The following is a 16,470-nucleotide window of genomic DNA, read 5'->3' as shown; positions in this document are numbered from 1 at the left end:
AGATTTCAGGACGTTGTTTGTGATCAAGAGGAGTGGCAAAACGCGGATATCCGCTGAAATATCAACCTAAGTTTACCGCTCCGCCCCGCTCCCTTTGTCCCAGTTCAGTGACACCTAAACCAGAGTTCAGTGAGGTTTTCAGGGCTGTGTGAGCTGAACGGTGGAGCCAACAAGTAGTCGAGCTGTCAGTTAGTTTGCTACCATGATGTACAGACATCTTCTCCCGTTGGTAGCTTTGATACTGAGCGGGTCTGAAATGACTCTCAGTGGTAACATACTGGTTCTTCCTGGTGAATTCAGCCATTGGCACAACATGCGCGTAATCATGGATGAGCTGATCGCTCGGAATCACAGTGTGACTGTTCTTATCCATTCAGCGTCACCTTCGATCAACTACTCGCAAAAGGAGAACTTCAAATACATTGTTTTTAAGATCAGCGTGGAAAAACAACACGCAGAGTTCGTGTGGCAGAACTTTATTAACGTTTCGATGAATGAGACGACCACCGGGATTCGGACTTTGTTGTTGTTTTGGAACATAATGTCTGAAATTCAGAGTTATCTCTTATCAATATGTGAGGGAATGATGCTCAATCAGGAGCTCATAGCTTCACTCAGGGAGTTACACTTTGATGTAATGCTGTACGATCCTGTGATGCCATGCAGTGATCTGTTGGCAGAGACCCTCGGCCTCCCCCAGGTGATGTCTAATAGACTGTCTTTGGCATACAGTTTTGAGAGACTGTGCGGTCAGTTGCCAACACCACCGTCGTATGTGCCCGCTGTTGCCACCCAAGGACATCTCACTGACCACATGAACTTCATAGAGCGGGTAGAGAATGTGCTGTTGTATGTTGCTCACACGGCATTGTACAAACTGCAAATGATAACGTTTGATAAACATTACACCAAAATAACAGGTAAGGCAGCACCAAGGCCTCCTTTCTTTAACAGCTAAGTTTGTTTTTACAGATGTCTGCAGTGATTTAAACCTTAATTATTCCACATGTTGTTAAATAGTCTTGAGAAACCATGACCACCAACCGACACCTCAGTGCCCTCATCTGGGTCAACTATAAGAATGACCTAAATATACCTAAATCGTGAAAAGAAAGAACACAAGTGTTTTGCTTCATTTTTACTGAATATGAGAGATCAAGTCTAGTCTTGGACTATACAGCATTGTGGATGAGGGTTATCTACTGAAAGAAAAATGTAGTTCAGGACTAGACTTAATCGCTGTCCAGGAAATCAACCTTTAATATACAAGCCAGTAACCTCAGCTGAAGTCCAGCTCCTGTGCTTGTTAATGACAAAATTGGAGTCTTTTCACACCTAATCACCGTGTTATCTGGCATGGTGTGAACAAAATTTGGTCAGTCCTCATCCTGAACAGCCTCTGAATATAAACTTCAAAGACGAGCAAGATTATCATCATAGATAGATCCTACAGTGTTCTTTGTCCAGTGGTGCTTGCTCTTTTCTGCCTAAATTATTGAAGATCTTAAGTGGTGCTGGAATTTTAAAAGTTTTATCTGGCAAGTTTTTGTATTGGCTCAATTTCTGTGTAAGAACAATGTTTGAAAAACTGATCAGCTCATACTTATGAGCCCCAGGGGTTGTGCAAGTTCATGGACTGACCAGAGGTGATGCATAGCGCAGACAGTCTGGAGAACCTGCACCCACCTCATCACTGGGATTCCGTCTTTGGCGTTGTTTTGTTAGTTTGAGAGTTATTTCAAGGCAGCATGTAAAGGAATTCTGCTTAATCAACAGCTCATAACTTCGCTTATGGAATCACACTTTTATGCATTTCTGTATGATCCCATTATGCTGTGCAGTAATCTATTGGCAGAGACCCTTGGCTTGTCCCAGGTGGTGTCTATTCGACTGTCTGTGGCATACAGTATGGAGAGACTGTGCAGTTGCCAGCACCACTGTCCTATGTGCCCACTGTTGCCACCCAAGGGCATCTCACTGACATGGATTTCATAGAGCAGTTAGAGAACGTGCTGTTATAAGTTGCTCACACAGCAATAATCAAGCTACAACTGATAGTTTGATAAGTATTACACCAGAGTTATGGGTAAGGGAGCACCAAAGCCTTTTGTTTTTGTAATGTTTTACTTTGTGCTCATCACTCATGTTGGTGCTGAAGTTTGAAATTAGGAGCAGAAAAAAATGGCTCCACTTTTAATAACGTTTTATATATAACATTTAAGTAACTATGCAGCAAACTGATCTAGTATCACATCATCTTTGCTCCTTTACTTCACAGGCAAACCCACAACGCTATGTGACACTATGGGAAAAGCAGACATCTGGTTAATCAGAACTTACTGGGACTTTGAGTATCCAAGACCACTCCTGCCGAATTTCAAATTTGTCGGGGGGCTGCACTGCAAGCCTGCAAAGCCACTTCCAAAAGTAAGGTCTCCGTTGTAGCTGTCAGGACGTCTTTTGAACGTTTGCATGCTTGAGTTACACATTAAGAATTGGCACAGAATTGGGAAAATGATTGAATGTATAAAGGTTTAGTGCCTGACCCTAAACCTTACTACAGATTATTACCTCACAGAGTTTATCTGCTGGTACTGCAGAAAGCAAGTAAGCAGTCTGGGATAGATTTTTCTTCAGGAAAATTCTTTCCGGAAACAATTTGTTTGTGCTGACAAACTTTTAACCTAACATAAATGTGAGCTGCTTCACCAACACTTTAGCCACACAGCTAACTTAAGTAGCTTAACCTCGGCCCAGCCTGAGGCTTGGTCTGTGCTGTTGCAGCTGGATGTCAGTATTCTGTTGCATATAAATCAGCTTTTTGAGGAACATGATCAGAAGACTAACATGTATCTGTCTTTGCTTTTTGGTTTTGTAGGAGATGGAGGAGTTTGTTCAGAGCTCAGGAGATGATGGCATTGTGGTGTTTTCCCTGGGCTCCATGGTGAAGAACGTCACCAAACAGAGAGCCAACATCATTGCTTCAGCACTCGGGCAGATCCCACAGAAGGTCTGAGATTACACTCTGAAATGTTTATATCTGCAAAAAGAAAATCAATATTCCAGCTGTCTCAAGGTCTACAAGCCATCTTGATATGAGGCTGGTTCATGTTTAAACTGACTGGTGTTTATTCTCCATAAAAACTAGAAATAGACTAAGGGACCGTTTTACAGAAACTTAAGTCTAAAATCTTATCAGTTAATAGTTCTTAATTTCATCTCAACGTAACTCCAGATAAGAAAGCAGTATTGCAGAAACACCCTAACTGGACTAAATTTCCTAAATACTGTCCTAACTTTAAGATAAACCCCAGAGCTTCTTAACTTCTGTTTTAACCATGTGTTTCTATTGTTTTGTGCCGTGTCAGACAGCATAGTTCACTATAACTGGCATAATGACGCTACGTTTACCTACATTGAAAACTCTGACTTGAATTGTGAGGGTTTTTCTCTCTAACGGCGTTTTAAAACCCCAGACACTGCAGACTCGATCTCCACCATCCCCTCTTATTACCTTTGTGTGTTAATGTTGATGGAAACTCGTCAGATGAAATATTACAGTGATGGTGGTGAATAATGAGGAGACAGAGCTGAACGTGTGTCTGTTTATTAGGAGGAATAACATTAGCGCGCTCGGCTAAAGCGTTTGGGAAATTAAGCTGAAACTGGAGAACAGTGACTCTGATAATCAGCACAAAGCACTGTCACAATATTCTTAACTTTCAGTTTATCGCGGTTCAGTTCTGTTTGGCGTATGGTCGGTTGCTCGGTAACAGACATGACAGTTGATTGTTGACTTCGATTGAGTATATTAAGATTTTCTAACTTAAGATAAGATGCTGTAAGATAAAATTCCTAAATTAAGATTTTATTTGTTTCTGTAATACGTATTTGTGAAAAATCTTATTTTGACCTGTCAGATCACAAGTTAAGACAAAAAGATAGGATGTTTCTGTAATACGGCCCTAGACAAACAACCCTGCAGACATTAGATTTCATAGTACTGTTCTTTGCCCATATCTATAAAATATCTGGTTCTAGTTTAATAGTGTACTCTACAAGTACTGCCACCTTGAATGTTGTAAACAAAGTGCCATCCATAGCACCTGCATGTAGTAAAGTTTATTAATCTTATTTTCTTTATGGAGAAGTTTTTGTGATGGTTTACTTCATTGGTCTTACTAGTTTTTACTTTTTATCATTTCTCAGAATTCTGTATTTAATTACAGGTCTTGTGGCGGTATATGGGAGAGAAACCAGACACTCTTGCCCCAAACACAAGACTCTATGACTGGATTCCCCAGAATGATTTACTAGGTAAGGTACTGTTTTGTCATTTGAATTTGTTTTAGGGCCCAAACAATATGACAATCTTGTCATAGATACCAGTAGTAATTTTAAAGTTGCACTATGCATGATTTCCTTTGTTAAAATTGAAAAAATAGCATTAAGAGGAAGTAAAGAGGAAAAAACACTCTTATATATGGTGTGTGTGCGCTGCTGCGAGTTGCCCTGTAAAGCCTAAAATAGAAATAAAAGTTGGAGGTGTCAGGTCGGATTTTGTGGGGGTCATACGTATTAATGTCACAAACACAGGCTCAAAAAGACAATCCAACTCGATGTTTGGGTCTTAAATGCAAAATCACCATCATACTGTTGAAGATATGATGAGAATAGCAAATAAATCACTCATGTCCTCAGAAGACACACCCTTCTTCAAGGTTTGACTGAGTTCTCTTTGAGTACTTTGAATACAATCATCAGATTTGTTGCTTGATGTTCCAAAATCTTCTTCCGCTGGTCACATGCAATTACACATTTACAAATTACAAACCCCCAAAACCTACATAGTGCAGCTTAAAGTGCAGTTATTATTATTATTATTATTATTATTATTACTACTAAAATAACTGTTGTGATGTAATGCTGATTTGTTCTGTATCGACCAAAATAATGTTGTTTGATAGAAATGAAACAGATTCCAATATTTTCAATCTTTAGTGCCTTACTGACTGATGTGCTTGCCGATTGTCACAAGTCAAATATGATTGTCAGTTCCCAGCTGTCAGTTCTCACTCAATATCTCACATAATCAGCTGGACCAAAGCAGAGGAAATGTTGTAAATAGTATAAATAAAGAACAAGCCATCTAAGCAAACAACATGAACTCTCAATGGTGAACTCTCAAAAGAAAAAAGTTACCTTGGCATCTGATGGTGTGTTTGGTTGTTCAGAATTGTGTTACATTCCTGAATGTTGTTTTTGTAGAAAACATTCAAACAGATGTCATCACAGATTCTAGCAAATCCATGGAACCTTAATATATACTGTTTTTTTGGTCTTGTATATACTATACCAGTTTGTTGTAGTGATGATTTCTAATGATTTGTCTCTGATAGGACATCCTAAAACCAAGGCCTTCATCACTCATGGTGGGACTAATGGTCTTTATGAAGCTATTTATCATGCTGTCCCAATGGTGGGCATTCCACTGTTTGGTGACCAGTCAGATAATCTGTTCCACATGAAAACTAAAGGAGCAGCTGTTATGCTTGAATTCAACAAAATGGAGACCAAAGACCTGAAGGACGCTCTCACTGAAGTTATTAACAATCCATCGTAAGTTGATCTTGTATTTCCCTTAAATGCAGATGCTCTAAGATTATTTTAAGGGTGCTCAGTGTAAACTTAAAAGTACTGTAACTCCCTCATGTTGAGGCAAATGAAATGACATTCTATGGCAAAAATTGAAAAATGCCATGAAATGGGAAAAATGAACAGCGGTTTAAGGCTATAAAACTCCTTTAGCACTATTTATGAACTCTTTATTTTAATCTCCTCAGCAATACAGTATATGTTTAACCCCATTTTTGATTGGCAAACTTGTATGCAAAATTTTGGGCCACCATGCTTAACTGACATTTTGTTGATTTAGTTAACTAACTTCTGCACATTTTACTGCATGATCACTAGTTATTTGCTGAATGTAACATAAAATAAATAATGTAACAAATAATAAACATGGCCTGTGCAAAAGTAAAGACACTTAAATTTATTGTATTTGGTTTTGTTGGCAATATGCTAACCTCAGTGAATAAATAGAAATTAAAAAATAAAATAAAAAATCCCATATTTTAGTTTGTTTTTTTCACAGGCCGCATTTATTTTATTCTTAATGTTAAATTCAGCAAATAGCTTGTCTCCTGTTTTTTTAAAGAAAGTGTTTCGACAGCATAAATAACTTGGCTTTTAACTGGTGCAAAAAGCTTAATACCTCTCTGTTTACTTCACATACAAAATTTTACTTAATTTCTTCTGTCAGGTACAAAGAGAGCATCATGAGGCTTTCCCGAATCCACCATGATCAGCCGATGAAGCCGCTGGACAAGGCTGTCTTCTGGATTGAGTTTGTGATGCGCAACAAGGGGGCCAAGCACCTGAGGGTGGCGGCCCATGACCTCACTTGGTACCAGTACCACTGCCTGGACGTCGCTGCCTTTTTGCTGTCCATAGTCGCTCTGGTCACGTTCATCTTTGTGAAAACGTGTGCTTGGCTCTTCCGTAAATGTTACAGAAGGACCTCAGCAAAGAGCAAAAAAGAGTGAAGAACTGAATGAACATCACTGTGTTAATGACTACTGTGATATTTTCACATTGGTTTAAAGTCTGAAGTACTGTATTGTACTGTAAATGTACAGCAAACCTGCCTCAAGTTTTTTGCTACTTAACCCTAGGTTCTCACTGATTTCAACATAAGTAATCAAACACGTTTTACAAATCATTTTCACTGTTCTCGACAGCACTCAAAGGGATTTTATTCATATCTTGTACAGTGTTTTCTTTTGAATAACATGAAATTTTGATTATGCAAATGTCAAATCAACTTATTTTTTTAGATTATTTGGGGCATTCTGTGCATATATAACTGATCCAGTGAAAGTGTCTGCTCTGTTTTATGTATTTTAATAGATAGACTGAATTGTAATGTGATTTTGCTGCAGAGTTGAAACTTGAATGATGACAAAAACTGACGAAACAGAACAAAATATGACCACAATGCAATTTTAAATGAGAGGAATTATAGATGTAGAAGAATCATAGAATCAAGAATCAAAGAATTTTAGCGTAATACATGAGTAATGAAAAAAGACTAATAAAGAAAATACATATAAATGGTTTTCGTCTTTTAACGTTACAATAGAAATTGTCTCAGATATTTTGAGCTAATTTGATCATTGTTGGCTGTCTGTGAGTGAAATGTTGGGACTTTTGTGTTGAGCTGTGAGTGAGCAATGAGGGGTGACTGGGGAGGACCCTCTGCTGTGAAAACAATTCACACCTCTTCACAAAGACTACTGTACCGAGATAAAACAGACAACCGTAGCTTTTATAAAATAACTGTTTACAACTGTGTGATGATGATGACTGTCAGTGGTGAGCTAATTCTCTGTTCCTTTACCTTACTCAGAATTGCCATCTAAAGTTAAATGAGCATAAACTACATCCATTTTATCATTTAATATATTATTAATGCTGGTTATGTTTTCTGATAAGGAGTTCCACCTTAAATGGTGCCTGAATGCTTCAGTGGCCTGAGGCACCAGAATGTAAATGCTCCACCATTTAAGGTGGAACGTTTAAAAAAGGTGAAAAGTTTGGAAAAGAAGCTGGAGAATAAGATGCTTCGTGTGATTTAAGCTATTAAAATATCCTACCTGCAGTTTAATGTAGAGCTCTACATGTAAATATGGGCTGCGGTTGGACATTTTGACAAGGCAGTACAATTCGTCTGGACACTGGTTAGTGCTGAACCGACAAAAAAACAGACATGCAGTCTGCTGCAGCTTTGACCTTCTTTCTGTTCTAATTTTAGGTAGTTTTTGTTTTACACTTTTTCAATGAAAATCTTTAATAAAATTTACATATTAAATAATATAATAGTGAGTAAACCAACATCTTTTGAAAACTACCTGTAGTTTTATTGGCTGTCGCTGCAAACACGTGAATTCATGAGCTCCTTCAGGTGGAGGTTCGTGGCAACTTGTATGCACTCCCTGCTGGAAAAAGTTCAGGCTGCAAGCTGTTTCCAAAACCATTTTAAAAAAACACAACGTGTTTTCAATCATTGCTGCAAGTCACTCTGGGGTTCGGCTATAAATGCCTTTGGTAGTATTTTAATTTCCCAATTATAATGTAGTATTATAATTTCATAGTTTGCAGAGTTTTCATAACTCAACTAAGCACCGGGACGCTTAACTTGTACGGGAAATACTGCAAATTTGACTCACACGGTAAGATTAAGTCAAACACAGCAGAGACAGTGGGGGATTTACTCTAATGTTGCTTTAAGGCTTTTAAACATCCCATAAAAACCCTGTAAAATTAATTAAAACATTGTGTATGCATTTTTAAATATTATTTATTACCGTTTTGTGATCCTGTTTTTCCGGCTGTAGACACGGCCGCAAAAAGGAGGAGAGAAACTTTTTCTCCAGATTAGAGTTAATTTAGCAGCTCTAGGGTAAAACCCAGTCAGTTTAGCTTGGTTGTTTTAGTGCAGTTAGTCACAGTGAAGCAAGCTGAAGTTCCAAAGCATCTGCATTTATTTTTGGTTTCATGCACTTCAGCTAAACTTAATGTAAAGTAAAATAAGTAGAAGGTGAAGAGCTGTGGGTTATGTAAAACTGGCATTACAGTGAGATAACTAACGGGCAGCTTCTTGACAATCTCTCCCTATCTGCATCGCCTTCAGGTTACTTGTATTACTTGTACAGTGAGTCATGTTTGTACTTGTATATCTGATTACATCACCCAGGCCTAAATGAACTTCACTTGTCTCAGAATCGATACTAACATTTACTCTCCCAGCTTACTAGCACTGAATTAGGACATCTGGCTATCAGAAAATTTGGGTAAAAATGTCAACAAAAGTAAAAGAAATTAATGTGCTAATCGACCACATGCTGCAAACATGGCAGAGATCAGGATGTAAAACAGTGGAGTATTCCCAGAGAAAATTATGTTACTGATTACATTAGTGCTGTATATATGTTATCAATCCTGATCTGTAGCGCTGTCATGATAACAGTGCCAAGGTGACATGATTTTGAAATTGACTAGTTTAAACTGTACAGAGATGTGTGTGGCTGTCCAGTATGTGTGCGTGCATTGAGTGTCCGTTGAGAATGAGTGCAATATAACTACCAAACTGACTTTACTACTGACATTTCATTTTGTTTTTAACCATTAAAATCTTCTGTATATGACTGAACAAGTTCTATGACTTCCTCAAGTGATTTCCAACATAAGTCCAATAGTTTTTCTTCCTGCTTTCAGACTCAATACAATCCTACTCTTCAAGATCTTCAAGTATCTGCCCCAAAAGTTGTATACACACTTAAGAAAGATGGTTCTTTAAGGGTTCTTAAAGAATAAAGAAAATGTTTCTAAATAGAACCATGAACACTCAAAGAACCCTCTGCAGGTTTAAAGAGTTTTTTGCATTGTGAAAGTGTTCTTTAGCTTGATGGAGAATGGAGAACCCTTTTTCAAAAGGGTCCCGTATAGCAACAAAAGCGATTTTTCTATTGTTACAGACTTGACATCAAAACACTAGCAGAACCCTTCTTGGTGCAAATAAGCTTTTTATCATTCCAAAGCGTTCTTTGAGTGTTCATGGCTCTAGATCGAACTCTTTACTAAAAAAAACTTGAAGAGCCATCTAGTGTTTCAAAAGTTGCTCCCACCTTCAAGATACATCATCAGAAGAGGGTTCTCCTAGTCTTTAAAGTGGAAAATCTCACTCTGGACACTACTGTGGCCCAGCTGTAGGAGGTGAGTAGGTATGTGCAAAATAGATAAAGCAATGGCTATTTTTTTCATTTTGGCCAGACTGCCCCTTTAAGGTGAGGTGGGTTTATTGCATAGAGGCAAATGCATGTAAATAAAAGAAAATGCATTTATCAAGACATGTTAAGTTTCGCCGTTAGAAGGTGGCAGTGAGTAATGTTTGTTTATTTGATGGTCATCAAAAACACCTTTAGAGGCCAGTAGTCAGTAGCCAGTAGTCCCAGGGAACCTAAAGCTGTATTTTCTTTCTAATTATGCAAATGTAATCCTCGCAGGCAAAAAGTAAACACGTACTAAGTACACCCTTTAAATAATGTTCCATTGACCAATAAATGACCGATATATTTCACCATATTTCTCATCTCAGTGTAAACTGGGTGGTCCTAATCATAGTAACGCTTACGTAAGCATTCCCTTACCAATCATAAGGCTGAAGTCTCTTGCCCCGCCCTCACAAAACAAAAACAAAACAAAAAGCAAGCTAAAGCTAACCCAGCATAACCAAAAGCTAGCAAGCTAGACCAGCTTTCCATACCTCGGAGGAAAAATCAGCCAATTTGGGGACTTGCATTTTAATTGTATTTGTTTTATACTGTGAATTAAAAATCAATTAAATTGTTGATTATGATTGAATGGCAATTAATTGTCAGCTAAACTTTTATGACTGTGACAAAGCACATAAGTATAAACACATTAAAATATGTCTTGTTTTGAAGAGTTATATATACATTTTATGTTATGTATTATAGAGCAATCTTGGGTCTGAGAAAGGTGCTGTAAAAATAAAGATTGTTATTGTTACTATTATTATTACTATTATTATTGTTGTTTGGCTGCTTCTGTGCATGCTTTATTATGGTGCTACAGCAGTGACTATTTAACAAAACAGGTTGATCAGTGTGGCTTGTACCCTTTCAGCCGGCCACTCCTTGCTATAATAAAATGAAAAGTGTATTTACAGGGGAATTCCACCAGCGTTTTAAAATTTCGTCATAATTCAGTCAGATGAGATTTAGAGTGGTTTTATGTGAACCACTTCATTGTGTACAAACTTACAGACTCAGACTTCTTTACAGTGGTGATAGGAACCAGGGGCGAACCAATGCAATTTCTAAGTTTTTATATGTAATGTAATGATGATGATAGAATAGTGGTAAATCTGAGAATCATTTCTTTGAAGACTACTTTGCCTTATAAAACCATACATGTACCTCTCCATCTTGAATTAATTTAAAAATACATATTAGAGACGGTCCTAAAACAATGTCTCAGACATCAGGTAGCAGATCTGTAAACATTTCATGTAATAACTTTCGGTGAGGGGGTGTTTAGAGGCATTAAACTATTCAGACATCTGGTTCCTGTCTCCACCACAGTGAATAATTCTGACTCAGTAAGTTTCTCTAGAACAGAGCATTTCACACCAAACCACTCTGAATACATCATCACAATTGGATTTTGCAGAAAATTTGAAAGTTGGTGGAATTCCCCTTTAATGCGAATGTGCTAGTTCATAGTCCAGAAACTCACAATGATAAGACTTGAGTCATAGTGTGCTTGAGTAGTGCTACAGTCAAAGTCTAAAGGTTTATTCAAACTGGCACAAATATAATAAAGTTTCAATACAATAAAATTTTGATGTCATATTCTAAGGATTCCACAAGTTGGCACATCATTAGTACCTTCATTATACAGCAAAACAAACAGCTTTCTATGTGTTTCAGGACAGAAAAGAAAGGATATTAAAATGTTATGCTGTAAGAAAGGAACTCTCAGCTGCACACGGTAAATGATAACTGTTGAAAAGTAACCACTTAAAGTACAGACAGGAACTCTTCAAGGCTGTCTGAGCTTCTTTCAAAGGACTTGCATGTGTTGTGCACAAGAACGCTCTGTATCTGTGTTTATAACAGTGGATTACAGCTCCTGCTAATAACCAGCGAGCTGTAAATGTATCTCCAGTCACATTAATTAAAAGCATTAGTTAAAACTGACTGATGAATGATGCGATATTGATAAAGTGGGACACATTTAACACTTTTCAAAGGGGAATTTCACTGTTTTTTCAAAATGTATAATTACATAATTCAGTCACTGAGATGAACAAAGCCATTCAGGGTAGTTAGATGTAAAATGGTTCATTGTAGATTTCTTTACAGTGGTGCTGATAGGAACCAGGGGTCACAATGTCTACAACACAAATATAGCCATTTTATTTACTATCCAAAACCACCACCGGCACCTACACAGAGAAGGTATTATTAGGGTGGTGGATCATTCTCAGCACTGCAGTGACACTGATGTGGTGGTGGTGTGTTAGTGTGTGTTGTGCTGGTATGAGTGGATCAGACACAGCAGTGCTGCTGTGGTTTTTAAACACTTTGTCCACTCACTGTCCACTCTGTTAGACACTCCTATCTTGTCAAAGTCAGAGACAGTAGCTCATCTGTTGCTTCACAGTTTGTGTTGGTCATTTTTTAATCCTTTATCAGTGGACACAGGATGCTGCCCACAGGACGCTGTTGGCTGGATATTTTTGGTTGGTGGACTATTCTCAGTCCAGCAGCGACATTGAAGTGTTTAAAAACTCCAGCAGCACTGCTGTGTCTGATCCACTCAGACCAGTGATATCCACATTTCGCCCCTGCTCTTACCCACAGACAACGCCCTGAAATCTCTCAAATTACATTTTCTAAGTTGTGGTCAAACAGAGAACAAACTACAAACACTATACTTTGTATTTATATTTTGCTCCCAATCTTTCTATTTCGCTGAGTACATTTGATCAAAGTAGCCGGAATCGCTGCAAATATTATTAACAAATATCTTGTAGAAAATAACTGTTGCCAGCTTAAAGGGGCAGTCTGGCCAAAACGAAAACTTTAGCCACTACTTTATCTATTGTGAACATACCTACTGTAATTCCGGCAGACACAAGTGGTTCTCTTGCTGGTTCATTTGAAGGCTTTTCTCCAAATCCACCGTGAAAACTAAACACAGTATTGATGTGAGACCATGTTAGCTTAACATAAACAATAGCATGCACAGCATGTGAAATAACATTTTACTAAAGTAAAATACAGACAAACAAACAAACAAATACCTTGTTGGCTGCATGCTACAAAAGGGGAATAAGCTTAGAGTCTTAGATTCCCTTTTAACCATTCACATCAAATTAAAGTCTATTGTGACTATAAACTCTCACTGGAGCTTAAAAGAAGTCCAACTTGCTACTAATTTGGAGATATTGTTAAAGAGTCTTACTAAAGCGAGAGCTGTACAGCGAGGCCTGAACATAACTTTGAGCTTAGACTTCAAAATAACAGTAGCATTGCTTGTGCTAAATGAAATAATGTATAATAATGAAACTTAAATGAATTCTAAATGATGACACTGCTGACACTGATGACAATGCTGGGTATTGTAGTGAGAGAACACTGATGGTCAGTGACAGAGATTTTGAATAAATATTCTATTAATCAGTAATCAAATACATTAGATGTTGTAATCAATAACCAAACAGAAAGTATTGCTTAACAGAGAATATTAATTCAGACAGACTAAGGGAAGGCCTTAGTCTGTCTGCATAAGAGATTCTAGACAATGGAAAGCAGCTGGGTTCACAGAGAGGCCTGTGTGTACCTACTGACCCAGTGAAGAGAGGGGCAAGTTGACCTTGAAAGGTAGAGCGGACTGGTAAAAACCTGTTGAAGCCAGTTTTGAGGAGTGAGCTCATCATGCGATGGCCAAATTGATGGACAAAGAGATGCACCTATTAGAGAACGAGCTAATATCAAAATTTGAGAAGTAAGGCGGGGGGATATCACATTACCCAGATAAATGGTATATAAACTGTTGTTTGGAACACTGTATTTGTGCAGTTGGGGTCTCTCGAGACCCTGTGCCACCTGATGCTGAAATAAAGAAGAAGCCTTTTTCTCCCTTCCACAGGAACTCAGCGGCTGAAGTCTTTTATTCTACTTTCTTTTATTTTTGGTTGAATATTCTTTTTATTTTTGTTCATTTTATTTTTGTTTATTTTTTGTAAGTGATTAAGACAATAATTAGAACAAACCACAGCACAGAATATTTTAGATTTTAAAAACCATCATATGTCGGGGCTTTAGGCAAGGTAGAAAACAGCTCTTGGTCCCAACATCAGAAACAAAATAAGGATACAAAATCCTTAATACTGTCAAAGTGATGAAGCTGATGGATAAAATGCTACACTATAAAATATTACATAACATGACAAATAACATATTAAATGCAAGTTTTAGGTCTAAAATTCCCCATTAAATATTGACAGCATTATGTACAGCAATGACTGCCAGTGCATGTGAGTAGGATTGTATTAAATGAGGAGATAATTTTTGAGTTACAGTCTGAAAGAAGGAAGAGACACTATTGGACTTATGTTGGAAATCACTTGAGGAAGTCGTAGAACCTGTTCAGTCATATACAGGAGATTTTAATGGTTAAAACAAAATGAAATGTCAGTAGTAAAGACAGTTTGGTAGTTATATTGCACTCATTCTCAACGGACACTTAATGCACATACATATACTGGACAGCCACACACATCTCTGTACAGTTTAAACTAGTCAATTTCAAAATCTTGCCACCTTGGCACTGTTATCATGACAGATTGATAACATATATAAATCACTATTTTGACCAATAACATCATTTTCTCCAGGAATACTCCACTCTTTTACATCCTTTGCCATATTTGCAGCATGTGGTCAATTAATTATTAATCATTTAATCATCAATACAAGTACAAACATTACTCACTGTACAAGTAATACAAGCAAACTGACTGTGATGCAGAGATTGTTAAGAGAGAGATTGTTAAGAAGCCGCCTGTTAGTTATCTCACTGTAATGCCAGTTTTACATAACCCACAGCTCTTCACCTTATATAAGTCCACCTACTTATTTTACCTTTCAAGTTTAGCTGAAGTGCATGAAACTGAAAATAAATGCTGACAATTTTGAGCTTCAGCTTGCTTCATTGTGACTTACTGCAGTAAAACAACCAAGCTCACCTGATGGGGTTTTACCTTAGAGCTGCTAAGTTAACTCCAACCTAGAAAGAAGTTATCCTCCTTTTTGCGGCCCTGTCTATAGCCAGAACAACAGGATCAGAAAAAGGTAACAAATAATATTTTTTTATAAAGCACAGTGTTTTATTCATGTTTACTGTGAAAAAAACAGGGTTTTTATGGGGACTTTAAAAGCCGTTAGGCAATGTTAGAGTGAATTCCCCACTGTCTCTGCTGGGTGTGACTTAACCTTACTATCCCAGTCAAATTTGCAGTACTGTCTGAAAACTCTGCAAACTATGAAATCATAACACTACATTATAATTGGGAAATTATAATACTACCATATAATTATAATACTACTATTATAATACTAATATATAAGGCGTTTATAACCGAACCCCAGAGTGAAGCCACTGTAACAACGAAAAACACCTTTTTTTTTAAATATGTAGAATACATGACCATGGTTTTGGAAACCGCTTGCAGTCTGATGTTACCACACCAGCTGCCACAAAACTGCACCAGAAGAAGCTCATGAAAGCAGGTGTTCGCAGCAGCAGCCAATAAAATCACAGGTAAAGTAGTTTTCAAAAGATCTTGTTTTACTCAGTATTATATTATTTAATCTGTGAGATTTATGAAATATTTTCATTAAAACAGTTCAGAACAAAAAAGACCAAACTAAAATTAGAATAGAAAGTAGGTCAAAGCTGCAGCAGACTGCATGCCTTTTGTCTGGGGGGGGGGGATTTTTTGAATTTTTAATTCAAAATATCTTGCTAAATATTTTTAGATATCGACCAGGCCTACTATCATCGCATCTTTTGAATTTGCCAAACTGTTTGCTCAAGACTTGCTAAAAAATTGTAAGATCATTTGCAGAAGATAAAGGATGAAGCTGGAAGCTGAATCATTTCAAATGTATTAAAGAAACATTTTAGTGCATTCAATCTAATGTCTATCTGAAACACCTGCCCACTGGCTTCTATTATAAGCATGTTTTCAGAGAACGGCACTCAACATGTGTGTCCATATAAATTCTTTCCCTGGGGATTATGAAGGTAAGTGCACACTTTATCATTTTTCTTACATTACTTTAGTTACAGGGTAAGATATACATATACTGTCCGTCTCTGTAGCCTGATGTGTTTTTAAAAGTGAAAGTATGCACGACTCACTCAGACATGTTCACTCGCTTCTCAGCGGCATTTAGCCAGTTTGTTCAGAACTTTATTCTAAGTTGAATGCTCAGTCTTTCTTTGATGGGTTGTGACACAGCACGTCGTGCATTTCCTGAAGGAAACACGGAATCGTTGCGCAGCGGTTATTACAATGTCCCAGGTTACCTAAAGTGTTGCTAGGCAGTTGCTATGGTATCCCAGGCCATTGCTAAATTACTGCTAGGCATTGCCATGGTGTTTGGGGTGTGTATTTAGTTTTTCGTAGGAAGTTACCTAATGGTAGCTTTGAGTTGTTTAAAATGAATGGGAGACTATGGGAGGAACAAGGGATGAAAAAAATGACATAAAGAAGAGTGTGGGTCAGTATGTCTGTGGATTAGAGCTTGGGGA

At 37.6% G+C, this 16,470-nt stretch overlaps 1 protein-coding gene across 1 annotated transcript; it reads left to right on the top strand.

The window, feature by feature from the left end:
- Window positions 1–121: 121 nt before the first annotated feature.
- On the top strand, window positions 122–7,173 carry LOC118814812 (UDP-glucuronosyltransferase 2A1-like). The gene is made up of 6 exons (XM_036580611.1): window positions 122–920; window positions 2,279–2,427; window positions 2,879–3,010; window positions 4,230–4,317; window positions 5,400–5,619; window positions 6,323–7,173. Exons 1-6 carry the CDS (start codon window positions 203–205, stop codon window positions 6,603–6,605), a joined length of 1,590 nt encoding a protein of 529 aa, XP_036436504.1. The 5' UTR covers window positions 122–202; the 3' UTR covers window positions 6,606–7,173.
- Window positions 7,174–16,470: the final 9,297 nt, after the last annotated feature.

Source organism: Colossoma macropomum, unplaced genomic scaffold, assembly GCF_904425465.1.
Source record: "Colossoma macropomum unplaced genomic scaffold, Colossoma_macropomum, whole genome shotgun sequence".
Taxonomy (NCBI): Eukaryota; Metazoa; Chordata; class Actinopteri; order Characiformes; family Serrasalmidae; genus Colossoma; species Colossoma macropomum.
Note: the sequence above shows the minus strand (reverse complement) of the source record. Positions and strands in the feature narration are given on the sequence as shown.